The following is a 16,278-nucleotide window of genomic DNA, read 5'->3' on the forward strand; positions in this document are numbered from 1 at the left end:
TGAATAATGTAATTGTACCTCCTCTGTTCTTCAACAATGGAGCTATTATGCCGTGTCAGCCTAAAGCAATCTACATATACTGTAGAATATATACTGTAGAATATATACTGTACATGCTCCAAACAGATTGTTGAAGACAGTCACAACTGTCTTCCTATCTTTGAATGATATATTCATAAAACAGCTTTCATACTCCCCATTGAGGTTCTCCCCATTCTCTCACTTTTTTTTCATTCCCGTACTATATGAACTATGAAGGCCCAAACAGAGCTGAATGTGTTACTTAAGCAATATTACACGAGAGGGTGTGGGTCAACGTGATTATTGCCACGACAGTGATGCGGTCAGGAATGAGACGGAGTCGAGTTCCGCAAGCATCACTGAAGTGGCAATAATCACGTTAACCCACACCCTCTCGTGTAATATCGCAATTCTACCACAGTTACCCTTAAAACAAAGAAAATCGCTGAAAGAATATATTTTTTTAATGACAGATGTAGTCACTACGACCACAAATGTCCCAATAAACTAGCTAGCCTAGCCACCGAGTTTGCTAGCGCTCTGGGAGAACAGAGCGGCTGGATTCTTTGTTTTGATTAGGTGGTGGTGTGTGGTGGTTTAACCACCGGCTAGAAGGCTGTTTCAACCAATCAAATTGCTTCCTCGAAACGACCTGTGGTAGAATAGAATATATCTTAAAAAACTATACTCTCTGTCTCTCTCTCTCTCTCTCTCTCCTATGTCTCAGAGAGGAGAGGAGAGGAGAGGAGAGGAGAGGAGAGGAGAGGAGAGGAGAGGAGAGGAGAGGAGAGGAGAGGAGAGGAGAGGAGAGGAGAGGAGAGGAGAGGAGAGGAGAGGAGAGGAGAGGAGAGGAGAGGAGAGGAGAGGAGAGGAGGAGCTGAGTCAGGAGGAAGGAGGGGTGATAAATCCAGGAGGAATGAAAGTTTGAGGCCAAATGTCTCAGTGGAATAAAGGTTCATTCCACTATTCTACATTTAACTCAATTCACGCCAGCATTAATTAATCCCTCTATAGCGTATATTGCCAAGGTTTTATAGCACGTAACACTTACTTTGAAGAGCCAAATATCCGTAACCGAATGTTCCAATGACAAACTGCTGTGCGGTGTCATACCCGGATGTTGTTGTAATCGGAAAAAGCCGGAAAAAGCTGACCGCGAGTGTTAGCCCGCCTGCTGTACAGCCCGTTGAAAACACTTGTATTCACCAGAAACAGCCCCCTCAGTGTCCTTTCTGAGATACAGAGCTGTGAATGGTGGGCTTAGACTGGAAGTGGATGCGCGTGCATGTTCAAAATGGCCGCGGCCAGTGTCCCACTCTGTGTTGATGCGGTTAGCAACATCAGCTAGCGATACGATCGGATAAAAAAATTGATTAAAGAATACAAGCCCTCAAACCCGAGAATCTCGGGCTAGGGTATACTAATTTAAGACTTCGTGTTCCTCGTTTCTGGCAAAGTCCGTGTTAATTGTCTGTGTGTGTGTGTGTGTGTGTGTGTGTGTGTGTGTGTGTGTGTGTGTGCTCACGGTCAGGGAAGCAGTTCTCTGGTTCCATCGCCTCTTCGTCCATCTCGGAGGACTCATCGTCTTCTTCGCCCGGCTTCCTCAGGTCCACGGTGCTGCCCTCTGATAGGCTGTCCTCTTCCTTCTGTTGACAGACACACAGCCAATCAGCATCACCAGCAAGCAGTTACCAAGTGTAGAATTGTTATGATTTTTGACACTGCCGGGAGCGAAAATGCCTATAAACTGTATAAACTGTGATTAATGTAAATAATTATGCACTTTAACTACTCTTTGAATGTTGGCATGCTGTATATGATCATAAGGTTTTCAAAAACCATCGCAAACTAATTTCCACACAGTTTCCCCCCTTTCTAAACTCCCATAGACGTGTTTAATTATTATCTCTTCATATAAGCACCGTGTTCAAAACATTGACTCATAAGCATCAACTGACCGCGAGAAAACACTAATGACCGCCGCGGTATTAACGACATTTCCGCCAGACTGGAAGGATACAGAGCCTCCTCCGCGACAATAGTGCTAGGACAGTTTGTTCATTTGTTGGGACACATTTTTTATGATACGATTATAACATGACCCCAATGTTATTTTCCATAGAGAAAACCTTCTGTGATCCAGAGGATGAGCGAGTGACGTCAGGGCTTTGGTACTCTAAACTATAGCAACGATATTACTATCACAATATGAATACATTTTTCATAACTAGAACGGTGCCCGTGGGGCCTCTACAGCGGTGCCCGTTGGCCTCTGGCCTTTTGGGGTGGTTCTGGTTCTGGACAACCGTGGGTCCGACCGACTCGACACCGGGCACTACACCCCCTGTGGTGGTGTGGAACACGTGTGTCGAATTTTGAAGTTGGTGGGGCGAACGGTTCTCGAGTTACACAGACATACTGTACATACAGTATAGAGAGAGACGTGGTGCATTTATAGATAGATACCGGTAAGAAAAATAAATACATAAATAAAAAAATACTTTACATTTGAAGGGGCATGAAACCCCCAGGCTGATTTTGTAGATTGTTTGATTGTCCTAGTTAAAAAACTACGGCAGATTAACAACATGGCAGACCAGACACAGCTGCAGCTAATCAATTCAATAATGAGTGCGTGAGATAGTAAGCATAGACACACCCGAAAATCCATTATTCCTCTGTGTTGCTTTACAATGTAAAGCCTTACATCACCCGACATGGTCAGCCTTATGCGTGCAGCTGTGTTGCTTAATGTGTACTATAAGGTCACTCGTATGCAGCTGTGTTGCTTACATCACTGTATATTATAAGGTCATTGCCATGCAGCCTGCCATGTTTTTACCCTGCTGTAGTTTTTCACCTGCAAGTGGAAAACAATTCACACAATCAGCATAATAGGCTTTCATGGCCCTTTAAAGTGTGTGTGTGTGTGTGTGTGTGTGTGTGTGTGTGTGTGTGTGTGTGTGTGTGTGTGTGTGCGCGCGTGCGTGCGTGCGTGCGTGCGTGCGTGCGTGCGTGCGTGCGTGCGTGCGTGCGTGCATGCGTGTTTCTGTGCTCATGAATACAGTAAACATCACTGTTTTTAGAGACATTTTTAGAGATGCAAGCTCCTGCTGTTTGGATGTGTTGATTGCAGCACAGTGAGAAATTAGCTTCCCACACACAAATCAACCTCTTTCACTCCATCACAAGCTAGGTCTGTATTAACGTTGCCGATTCTTCACTCAGCGTTTGATTTGTGCCATTGCTGTCCAATCTTCGCTTCCAATCTCACTTGATTACGAATCGGTGCAGGTGGGAATGCAATCCGCAGTAAATAAAGGAAATTAAGCAAACAATGTGGCGGGTGAGGAGCTGAACACAGTTGGAGACGGAGAAGGCATATTGTACGCAGCGCAAAAATGTCTCGTTACCGTGGATAGACGTGGTCGAATGAGGAGACCGAAGCCCTGATCGAAATGAGGACGAGTACATTAATCAATTGCTTAAGGAAACACATCAAAATACTGCAGTGTAGCCTACATGCCAACATGGAGTGCTGTCACTGTGTGGGGAGTCTGGGGACTGGGGAGTAGGGACTTTCATCTCGATAAACTTGTAAATATTTTGCACTGCTGTCTGTTCTCAGTGCGCTCAGCGCTGTGCCTCCATGCCCAAAAGAACAGTGCGTGGCTGTATGCGTATAGTGTGTGTGAGAGAGAGTAGAGAGAGAGAGGGGGGGGGGGGGGGGTCCCCGACGGCACATGCACGTTATGAGTAATTGAGTATAATTTCATCATCATAGATTTCAATGTGTAGGCTAGTTTATGAATGGAACACATTGATAAAGGTACCCCCTGCTGCATATGCAAGAATCCCAACTTCTCCGCCCATTCGCATCAAGTCTACCGAAGTATTAGGTGAGAATGTGACCTAAGTCACTCCCTGTCCATCCATCCATCTTCAACCGCTTATCCGTAGTCGGGGCGTGGGGGCAACAGCTCCACCAGAGAGCTGCAGACTTCCCCTCTCCAGAGCAACATTAGTGACTTCCTCCTGGGGGGGATCCCGAGGCATTCCAAGGCCAGTGAGTCTGCCCCGGGGTCTCCTCCCAGTGGGACGTGCCTCGAGGACCTCCCTATAGGGAGTCGCCCGAGAGGCATCCTAACCAGATGCCCGAACCACATAAGCTGGCTCCTTTCCAGGCTAAGAAGCAGCGACTCTACTCCGAGTCTCTCTCGCGTGACTGAACTTCTCACCCTATAGCTCTAAGGAAGATGCCAGTCAACCGTCTCATTTTGGCCGCTTGTATTCGCGACCTTATTCTTCCGGTCATGACCCACACATCATGATCATAGGTGAGTGTATAGTCACTACCGGACATTAGGCAACACACTTAATTTGGGCCAGAGCCTTAGATATAGACAGAGTTATGCATACTGCGTTCACTGCATGGGGCCAGTCCAATGGTCTACATAGACTTCTATTGAGCGTGGGGACAACCAACTGGGACAAGTCCCAGACCGGAAGTAGGCAGAAATGCATTGGACTCAGACAACAGCCCAACTTTAATGACCTTAAATCCTTTATTTTAGATTGTTTTGAAGTAATAGTACAACATAAATAATAAAGAGACTTTAGTTGTTACTGTACAATACTTTAAAACAGTTATGTTGCTCACATGCTTAAAATCGCTCTTATTTGCACCGCCCTTGTTGAAAACATTGATTTGGGCATGCCTCACACAGAACGCCATAAGGAATAAAGGGACACGGAGAGACAGTCACAGAAATCTCCATATATGGGCATAAAAGGGACACGGACAGATGGGTGGAATTGCATAGCCGGGTGCGGCATGGATCTCCAACTTCCATCGTTATACCGACTCTGTGCTCTACAGTCGGGCACCAGTCTATAGTGTGTTGAATGGATTGATACGGTGAATGCAGGTTCCTAATGTCCAGTCAACATCCGTAGGTACAGGGTCAACACATATATATTGCATTTGTACTAGAGATGTCCCGATACTGTATCAGTATCGGAAAAGTATCGGATCGGCCCTTATTTGGTCATATATTCCCAGTCGGTGGACTTTCTTTTTTTATTATAATATATATTATTCTCTGGTATCGGTATTCTGTATCGTATCGGCTAACACAGAAATTGTGGTATCGGGATCGGATCGGAGAGGAAAAAATCACACCCGTGTGAACTGAGTGGTGCAACTCCCCTCCCCCCGCCCCCCCCTCCTCTCCTCTCTCTCTCTCATTATCAGGCAACAGTGCAGCACTAATACTATCTCTCTCTCTATCTGTTTCTGGCAAACCCTACTGGTACTAATAGTCATATACTCGTGCTCATGACCACATAGGTACATAGGCGGACACGGACATTGCTGTTCCTTGGAGTGGTTGCACCACTCAAAAAGTGTATCGGGACATCCCTAATTTGTACAATACATGTACTGAAAGGTTCAGGCTTTGCACACAGATTTCCAGTGACTACAGGGAGATTGAGACTACTGTCGTATTATACACGACCAAATGTCAGACTTGTTAAAAATCAATCTGTGATCGCCTTGTTCCTTGGACACACATACACGCACGTGCATGCGTGTGCGCACACACACACACACACACACACACACACACACACACACACACACACACACACACACACACACATAGTGTCTGTCTGTCTGTCTGTCTGTCTGTCTGTAAGGGGAGCAACTTTCTCAAATATATTTTGTCACACACACACACACACACACACGCACACACACACACACACACACACACACACACACACACACACACACACACACACACCTCCCCATGGAGCGTTAATGAGCGGACATGTACGATGAGGAGATGGATGAAATAGTTTCTGTGAAGGGCCAAGGAATGACGAATGACATAACTGCATAACACAGAGAGAGAGACACCTACATGCCACTGAGAGAGAGAGAGAGAGAGAGAGAGAGAGAGAGAGAGAGAGAGAGAGAGAGAGGGAGGGGCGGCGGGCATATTCAATTGCCTCTTTTGAGAAGAATTCTTCAGCTTCAGTTATCAGGTTATGAACAGGCATTCATAACAATAGCGAAGGTCATTCTAGCAAAGGTCACTTTCAACTGCAACCCTGTATGAAAGGTGCTATATAAATAAAGATTATTATTATCATTATTATTATTACTCTATCTATGATTGGCAAAAATATAATATATATATAAATACAACAAATACAAGACCCTTTGACTTCCACTAGCTAGCACAACAGCCATTTGTTCAAGCTGTAGTTCTGTCTGTCTTTTATTGGTGATGTACTGTATATTATTATTATTATTATTATTATTATTTATAGACAATATTCAGTCTAATTTCGTTATATAGATATAATATTGATACTAGGGATGTTCCGATCATGTTTTTTTGCTCCCGATCAAATTCCAGTCATAAGAAAAAGACATGATCGGCCCCCGATTTCCGATCACGCAGAGATTGGACCGGGACAACCCCATAATGCATACTTCACTAAACTGCCTCCCCCTGGCCAGCCGGGGCGCCTGATGGAGGGGAAAGGCTGGTTGGAATAACGTGTTCCTTCCACGCGCTACGTCCAACCAGGGAAACTCCCCCCTGACAGGTGTAAAGGAGCAACTTGGACACTCAGGCATGAAGGAAGCATGAGTTCAAGTCAGTTGCTCTCCCCATGTCCCCCATGTATGGGGACTAGGTTGGTGGAGGGTGTGTAGAGCCCAGGATCACATTAGATAATTGACACAGGGGTGAAAAATGGGTTACAAAATCGTGGGATAAAAAAAAAAAAAAAAAAAAAAAAATGCATACTTCACTTTCCATAATATCGAAGCCTCTCGAAGCAGTGTATACCACACTGCTTTACGTTTCAGCTTTGTGTTTCATATGAACAACTGGCTGGGCTTCATAGAGTGCAACATTGTGTTTTATTTGTGTATTTACATATGTATTTATCATTTTAAAATCTAACCCGGCGGGATATCAAACACGGCAGATGAACAAGCTCTCTCACCTGACTGAACGAATCCAAAAGATAATGTGGGCGCTGTTTTGTTCTTTCTTTTTTTGCTGATGATGAGCTCCCAGAGTGCATTTAGTTTGACTTGGTTCCACAGATTAATAATGAAAAAAGAAGACGTAGTGTCATAAACCATGTGACTCCCATTGGAAATGTATTGAGCCGGCCATGACACACAGGACACATGTGTCTTAGGTGTGAGTGAGGCCTATTATGCATTGCACTAACATGGTAGTGTTTGTGGTAAGGCTCGTAACATCTCTGTTTATGCACACATTCAGAGAGAGAGACAGAGACAGAGAGCGCAGGTGCATAACATGATTAAAGAGGAGAGGTGAGAAGGTGCTGTATCAGCACAGGTGTTCACACACAGACACACACACACACACACACACACACACACACACACACACACACACACACACACACACACACACACACACACACACACACACACACACACACACACACACACACACACACACACACACACACACACACACACACACACACACACACACACACACACACAGAGGAAACTGTCAGCTCGGAGCAAGGCATTACTGACTTGGCCCCCAGCCTGGTACTCTAGTCAAAATATGGCCCTTGAGGAAAATTAATTGGGGAACCCTGGAGTATGCTATTGGAATTTAGAGGCGCGCCCAAATAATTAATTAGCTATTACCTGAGTGCCTGTTCAAAAGTAGGTCAAACTCTGCTGTCACTCAGTCTCCAGCATTGAAGCATGTTGACCACAGCAGAGAAGAGGACATTTATTACTTTGAATATGTTATGAATTAATCTGGCTATTAATCTGTGCAAAACAGCAGTGGGCGGGCAGCACTTATAAACTCTCCCATTGTGTTGTGCAATCGGTGTTAATTAATGAACACCGAATTAATGAGGAATTAATGAGGCCATAACTCATTAAAAATAATAATCATAATAATGATTATGAACAAACGATTAATGAACAAACTTTAGTTATTATTATAATTGTTTTAATATTTTTAATTAATTTAAAGATATAGCTTTAAATAATAATATTATTATTATTATTATTATTATTATTATTATTATATTATTAATATTATATTATTATTATTATTTTATATATGTATATATATATATATATATATATATATATATATTATATATATATATATATTTTTTTTTAATATTTATTATTATAATAATAATTAATATTTTTTTAATATTTTTTAATATTTTTTTTATATTTTTAGGCTACACGACGCGACATCACGACATCACGACGCGATGCAGTACAGTACACAGAACGCGATGCAGTAGTAACGCGACGCGTTAACGTGGGTGCAGAGCTGCAAGCCACAAAGCATGCGTCAAAGCATACGTCAAAGCAGCGGTGCTTTCTGCGCGGAACGGACGTATGCACGCACGCACGCATTAAAAAAACTCAACGCGGCCATGTGCACTACCAATGCAGTATGGTTTTTGTATGGCCTGCGCTGAGCGGACGTATGCACGCACGCACGCACGCACGCACGCACGCACGCACGCATAAAAAAATCCAACGCGTGCACGCGACGCGCACAACGTTTTGCGTGGCACTAATGGAGCGCCACACACACACACACACACGTGCCATTTCTATTTAGAGACAAAACGGAAAGCACAGGAGGAGAGAGAAGAGAGAGTGTGTTCATTGACCGTCTCTTTAATAAACATAAAATACAATGTCACGAGGGACATACATTTCATCCAATTGCCAGGCAGCAAAGCGCATGACTTATTTCTAACCTGTACCGCACTGTTACAGAAGGCAACGCTCTCTGTCTACCGAGCAATCGCCTCACCTATGGTCATGAAGTGTGGGTCATGACCCAAGCGGCCAAAATGCATCTCCTACTGTAGGGTGAGAAGTTCAGTCACGCGAGAGAAACTCGGAGTAGAGTCGCTGCTTCTTCACCTGGAAAGGATTTGCAACATGGCTCTCTCTCTCTCTCTCTCAAAAATAGAAAAAAAAAAGTTTTTGCATATTATTGTCAGTACCCAAAGCATGTAATTTCTAGAAATGTCCTGAAGAATATGTGAGTGTACACAAACGATTAAGGCTCTCTCTCTCTCTCTCTCTCTCTCTCTCTCTCTCTCTGCTCAGTACATTTTACTGGGTGAAAATGTGGTTTTATTCATTATGAATAAAAGTACAAATAAAAGCCCCGGTTTATAAATGAGGAAATACGGTATTCTTGTTTTGCAATGTAGTTAGATAAAAGTTGTGAAAATGTGGTACATATGAGATGAATAGCTCGGGTGGGGGGGTAATAATAAATATGTTTTGTCATTTTGTCTGGAAAATAATTGTATTAAAAATCTAGCGTGAACCTAATATCGAATTGTATCGTGAGTTGAGTGAATCGTTACATGGCTAGTGAGAGGCCTTGTGAGCTTGTATATATCTGTTATTTTCAATAGTATATGTACAGGTATGTGTGGAGAGAAAGACAGAAAATGATTCAGTAGTGTTATGCTATAGCATATATAAGCTAGGCATATTAAATACACCATCAGCATTTATCAGTAGATACCACAGTACAGCCTCCTCGAAACACTGGGGATGACCTACAAGGTAATTAAGGGTATGGAACCACCATACCTTCCGGGAATGATTCACCCCTATACGCCCTTTACCTCACACACAAGGAGCAAGGACGCTTGCCCTTCCCTTCTCAAAAACACCATGGTCAACGCTGCCCACACCCTATAGACTCGATCTTCTACTTCCCCAAAACATCCTGGACAACGCTTCACACGCCCTAGACTCTTCTCCCTTCCGCAAAACATCCTGGAAAACGCTCCACACGCCCTAGACTATTTTCCCTTCCCCAAAACATCCTGGACAACGCACCACACGGCCTAGACTCTTCTCCCTTCCCAAAAACATCCTGGACAACGCACCACACGCCCTAGACTCTTCTCCCTTCCCAAAAACATCCTGGACAACGCTCCACACGTCCTAGACTCTTCGCCCATCCCTAAAACACCCTGGAAAACGCTCCACATGCCGTACACTCTTCTCCCTTCCCTAAAACACCCCACGCGTCATAGACTCTTGGTTGCGAAAATCTCCTCCAAGCAAGCTCCCACATACTATTTCCACTTATTTCACTTCATATTTCACTTCCTTGTTTTGTTCCAATCTCCATGACAACTTCATGGGCTCTATATAACTACTGAGACATTCATTTTTTAAACTAAAGCAACGAATGTGCAATCTTAGTGAAGATGAATATTCTAAAGGGGAGTAAAAAACACAATGAAGGCAATGGTGGCAACAGGAGGACAAGGGGCAATCTGGCAAATGAAAAAACACAGAAAGAAAGAAAGAAAGAAAGAAAGAAAGAAAGAAAGAAAGAAAGAAAGAAAGAAAGAAAGAAAGAAAGAAAGAAAGAAAGAAAGAAAGAAAGAAAGAAAGAAAGAAAGAAAGAATTTCCTATATGGGAATTCTGATAGTAACCTCAGGGGGGGTATTTGAAAATAGCAGATCAGGATGTGTACAAAACATAAAATGTCCATACATGGAGATGCAAGGTTTCTGACCGACAGCTACAATTATGAATATTAGCAGATAGCAGACGCACGCACTCACACACACGCGCACATTTCCGTTGGACCATAATGCATTGCCTCAGGCATTCAACCTCCATACTGAGAAGATGACACACGCGTGCGTGCGTGCATGCGTGCGTGCGTGCGTGCGTGCGTGTGCTCATTGTATGAATAGTTGCGTAAGTTGTGCCATCCATTTACAAAGTAACTGTCTGTAGGCTACAGAGAGAGAGAGAGAGAGAGAGAGAGAGAGAGATTTTTTTATAGTTTTGTAAGATAGTCTTCCCTTCCCTCTAACTTGCAATGTGCATTAACGCAGCTCTTTTATAGCTTGAAAACCAGACAAAGAGAGAGAGAGAGAGAGAGAGAGAGAGAGAGAGAGATTATTATTATTAGAGCTATAGTATCACTGCTCACAGACAGCAGCCTGATAGACAGTGATACGTTGTCATGAATTAAAATCATATCAACGTCATTCACATTAATTATCCTTCTCTAACCGCCAACAAAGCCTGCAGGCCAGCCGACAGAACGATGTCAAAGATATACAAGAGCAAATAAGCTCGGTGTATGACGGTGATTATATTCCGCTCTACTATACTCAATGTGTTTAGCTTGTGGGAACGGCGAGCTCCGCCAGCGATCTTATTATTTGTTTCATGAAACGTGACCCCACCCCCGATCCTTAAGGCTCCGTCCCCTCTGGTGCGACAAACGCCGTGTCAACAAAATGACAGCATCAGCAAAAAGAGCGGCCCCGCAGCCACGAGCATAGCAGGATGATGACGAAATGGGCCCCCCTGGCCTCCACCCACCAACCAACCACCAGCACCAAACCTGGGCAGGAACACTGACTTGCAGTCAGAACCACTATCCTACTATAAATGCGCCGCACGTGTGTGTTTGCGCGTGTGTAATGCACGTAACTCGAGAACCGTTTGACACACCGACTTCACATTCGACACACGCGTTCCACACCCCCGCAGGGAGTGCAGTGCCAGGTATCGAGTCGGACCACGGTTGTCCAGAACCACCACAAAAGGCTCTGGTCAGGCTCTGCCAGTGGGCCTAATGAGGACACCAAGTGCCCTCACCTGTGCAATTCCCAGCCTCTGCCTCAGCCAATTGATTGCCATGGCAACCCCACACCTGACAATTGATTACTTAACCATTCCACAGTTTGCCCTCTTCAGACACAGGCAGACACGGAGATCTCCAAGTGGGAAACAGACGTCTAGACGGGTGCTATGACAAGTTGACAACGGGGTGGCCGACGGGCCCGTACAGGTCTCAATCTGGGAACCCATCGGCAAAGAAAAGAAAAAACAGCACCCTCTGCTCTTTGTTTCCTTTTGAATTTGCCTCTGGGGGCGTGACCCAGGGCATGGACCATGTGATGTCAGGACACTGGTGCTGGTATATGAACAACAACATTACATTGACAGATTCTGCTCTCAGCAGAGCAAGAATCTGTCTGGAGAGATTACATTGTAACTGACCTAGATAGTATACAGTACGTTGTATTAAAAAAAAATAAGACACAGATGCACATTTCACTTTGATTTTGTTTGAGTCATGTAGTCTTTGGAATACATTTTGTATTTACCTGTAGTCATATTTTAGTCATCTGAAAGGTATTAGTGTTAGTTTAGTTTTAGTCGACTAAATATGATAAGAATATATATAGTCGACAAAATCTACAGTTGATTTTGGCAGGCCTTGATTGATGGCATCATAATGGAGATTTTACACTCTTTTGCATGGTGAAAATAGCCGATCTACAAACTGAGCTTGTAGATCTACTATTTTCAGAGCGCAAAACCCCAGCGCAACCAAACATCAAACCCTGGATAGCCATACATGGAGTAGACTGGATCTTCACCTAGATTTGCATATATGGAGCCGGCCAGCGACTCAACATCTGACCTCAAACCTCAAACCCTTAGACCTCCATATAGGAGCTGTTCTGACATTCCATTATGTTGATCTGACCTCATCAAACCCTGTACACTCAAGACACGCTCCATATATGGCCAGTACAGAATTCATTCCATATGTTGATCTGACCCCCCATGCCACAGCACCAGCACTCGACCAACAGTCTGCTGTCACCCAGGCGGATATGCTGATCTAACCCCCATGCCAAAGCGCCATGGGGGCGCATCCACTGGCATTGTATAGGCTGCATTCAAAGCTCTATCTCAGAAACGACATTCATTGCGCCGTTTCTGGGGAAGACAAGGTTTTTCAACGGCCTGTAGCAGGCTCTCTCCTCTTCTCTCCTCTCCTCTCTCCTACCTCTCCCTCGGTCTCGGTGTGTGTGGCGTCCTCTCGCTCATCGTCGTCGGAGGTGTCGCCCTGATCTTCGTCATCGTCATCCTCGGTGGGGAACTCCACGTCGGACTCGCCCACGGCGATGGGAACGTTGATGGTCAGCGAGGGGTTGGACAGGAAGCTGTCATCGGGGGTCACCACGAACGTTTCCACATGGCGCCCTGACACACACACACACACACAGGTTTGTATTAAAGCTGCATGCACGCACAGCCGCGCACGAACACACACACACACACAAGTTCGTATTAAAGCCACAAATGTGCAGGCTTTCAATCTCCAAGCTCACAACGCATCCCTAAATCTAACTTATAAATGTCAAATCCTGATACAAACCCGATATTTATATGGATAAATCCCGTCATTTAACATGCATCCCAATGGGAGAGAAGGGCAGCTTGCCCCGTCTCCTCGCTGCTAACGTGCCTTTAGGATGAGGACGGGTTGGGGAGGGACTTAGCGAAGGGCTAATTACAGGCCAAATTGCCTACCATATTTCAGTAATTCCGTGCGAATTGACATCTCAGTAATTTGGGGTAGAATTGAGTTCTTACCAGCGCCCACTCTGGAAATGTTCCTGTTGATTAAAAATCTTTGTGTTTCCGCACATAATTCAGCCATGCTCTCACAGACGTCCCCAGGTCATTTCTAAATGAGCAGGTGCCAATATATAATAGTAGTCCCGTCCCAATGGTATATTTGTGTCAACGGAATCACCCCCGGGGGGTGTGTTTAAGTGTCACCATACCTATAACGGCGCCGTTGGCCTCGGGGGGCTTCGCGCTGCTGAGACGTTTCAGTTTCACCGATTTGGCTTCGTTACGCCTCTGTCTGCGACGTTTCAACTTCCCATTGAAGTACTCCACCACCTGCACACACACGCACGCACGCACGCACAGGCACAACACACGCACGCACGCGCACAGACACACGCAGACACACACGCACACGCACACGCAACAAGTTTATTATTTAATAAGCTGCAGGAATTGGATTGGTCACCGTTTTCAGTGTAACAGTGCATGGCTAATCAGTTTTGTCACAGTGGTGTTTCCCTATAGAGCCTGGCCCAGCCACCATGATTTCTGGTCGCAGGGGTTCTCAACCCGCCAAATTATTTTAGGGGATCGCCAAATTATTTTCAAAGAAACTCATATTTTTTTCTTTTTTTGCAACTGAATGGCTGGAACATTCAGTTGCAAAAAATAGCGGAAAATTATGGCGGTATCATGGTGCTGTATCCTATTGGTTCACTGATCTGAGCATGCGCCCCGCCCCCGTCCCCTCCATCGAAAAATGGGTTACAAAATCGTGGGATAAAAATTATAAAAAAATAAATAAAATGTTGACATCCTCCGGTGACTCCAGAGTCCCGTGGACTAGGCCAGATCACAGACAGACAGACAGACAGACAGACAGACAGACAGACAGACAGACAGACAGACAGACAGACAGACATACAGACAGGTATACCTTTGTGCGGCCCCGGGCCACGCCCACTTTGATGCGGTTTATGGCGATGTGCAGGTTGTTCATCTCTCCGTCGTCGTCCGGAGACGACAGGTTGTCCGAACTGAAACTACTGAGGAGCAGCGCCAGGAAGAGGTTCAACACCTGGGGAGAGAGACGCTCATTAACAACACCTGGGGCGGAAGTGCATCAAAATAGAAGCTCCGGGGTGCCAGAGTTGTCTGATCGCTTTTACTCTGAAAGCCATGAACCGGAAACACTTTCCTAAAAAAGTTGACTTTACAAAGTGACCTCACATCCCCGATCATCTTAATTAAAAAAAAATACGCTCCAAAAAGCGTTCATATTTTGCGGGAGAGACGGATGAGGAGCAGAAATGAAACGTCAGCATATCGATCCATTCATCACCACGGAGAGCGCCTTGGATTAGGAGATACGAGTCATTCTTTCCGCCGCGCTAACATGGGAGTCAATGACAAGCTAATAGTTGCACAGAGCGTTAGCGTACGGAAAGCGAAAAGCCTAGGACGTCCACAGATGTCGTAGGCACTAATTTTTCGGGATCCTTATGACGGCCTCACTCGTCGTATGAACTGAAACGGTTAACAACACCTGGGGAGAGAGACGGACATTAACAACACCTGGGGAGAGAGACGTTCATTAACAACACCTGGGGAGAGAGACGCTCATTAACAACACCTGGGGAGAGAGACACTCATTAACAGATTCATTAATCGGTTAAAACTGGTGTCATTTTAGCCATATTTTACACACCAGCTTGTAGCTATTTTGAAAAAAATCTTGAAAATGCCAGCAAACCTTTGAATATATTTAAAAAGTGACATTTTACTCAAGTCTTTGTTTTTGGCTGGTCCATGGAACACCACTGAGAAACATATATATTTTGCAGACATCCGTTATAGGATTTAGAAGACGTTAATCAGGTCTAAATGGGCTAATATAATCCATCTTAAAATTCATACTTCATATTATTTTTCTTTCTCAACTACAGTTTTCAAATAATTGTAGTGAAGTGAAAGTACAAAGTTTGCCTTCGAGGTGTAGTGCAGTAAAAGTAGGCTATTGAAAAATGGACATACTCAAGTAAAGTAATAGTACCTCAAATTGTAGCTACTTAAAGTGCAAGACCACTTTCGTATAGGTTTGGGTTGTGTAGTTACCTTGCCATGATGTAACGCCAAAAGTGAACAAGTAGAAGAATGCCCAAACTCTGAATGCAGGGCTGAATTAGGCCAATATCCTTTACTTCTAAATATACAGAAAAGATCTATTAAATTCTGGAGCCATATTAAAAAGAGTGACCCTGCCTGTTACCATTATAAAGCCCTTGCCTGCCAAGAGTTGAACATCCAAAGGAGCCCCCTCAGTCAGCTGGTTCTGAAACTAGCTGACCTCTCACCTTCTGACATCACAAACCCCAGACAGCCTCAGTGCAGCTACACTATCACTCAGAAGATTAGACCCAACCAAACTATAACTAAAGAAAAAGATAAATACATCACATATTGGAACGAACTCACACAATCACAACACAAACTAGAAACATATTTGGCTCTAAACAGACAGTATACTGTGGCAGACTACCTAACCACAGTAACTGATACAAACCTGAGAAAGACTTTGACAATGTACAGACTGAGTGATCATAGTCTGGCAATAGAGAAGGGCAGACACAGACAGACCTGGCTGCCCAGAGAGGAGAGGCTGTGCTGTCACAATGTAAAAACTACACAAATATTAGAGAGGAGTTCTTCCCAAAATTTGAAACAAACTTCCCAGAATTCCGAAGTATGACGGAAAGGGAAAGATTAC

At 44.4% G+C, this 16,278-nt stretch overlaps 1 protein-coding gene across 1 annotated transcript in view; it reads right to left on the reverse strand.

Moving 5' to 3' along the window:
- Positions 1-16,278, reverse strand: part of LOC310867596 (sodium channel protein type 3 subunit alpha-like) — a gene marked incomplete at both ends in the record, with an annotated part of 191,259 nt that overhangs the window by 62,896 nt on the left and 112,085 nt on the right. Inside the window, 4 exons of the mRNA XM_083777711.1 lie at positions 1,547-1,667; positions 12,940-13,136; positions 13,724-13,844; positions 14,449-14,589. Coding sequence (XP_083633837.1) covers positions 1,547-1,667; positions 12,940-13,136; positions 13,724-13,844; positions 14,449-14,589 — 580 coding nt within the window. The remainder of the gene's footprint in view (positions 1-1,546; positions 1,668-12,939; positions 13,137-13,723; positions 13,845-14,448; positions 14,590-16,278) is intronic.

Source organism: Protomyctophum parallelum, assembly GCF_964188405.1.
Source record: "Protomyctophum parallelum genome assembly, chromosome: 12".
NCBI classification, from domain to species: domain Eukaryota; kingdom Metazoa; phylum Chordata; class Actinopteri; order Myctophiformes; family Myctophidae; genus Protomyctophum; species Protomyctophum parallelum.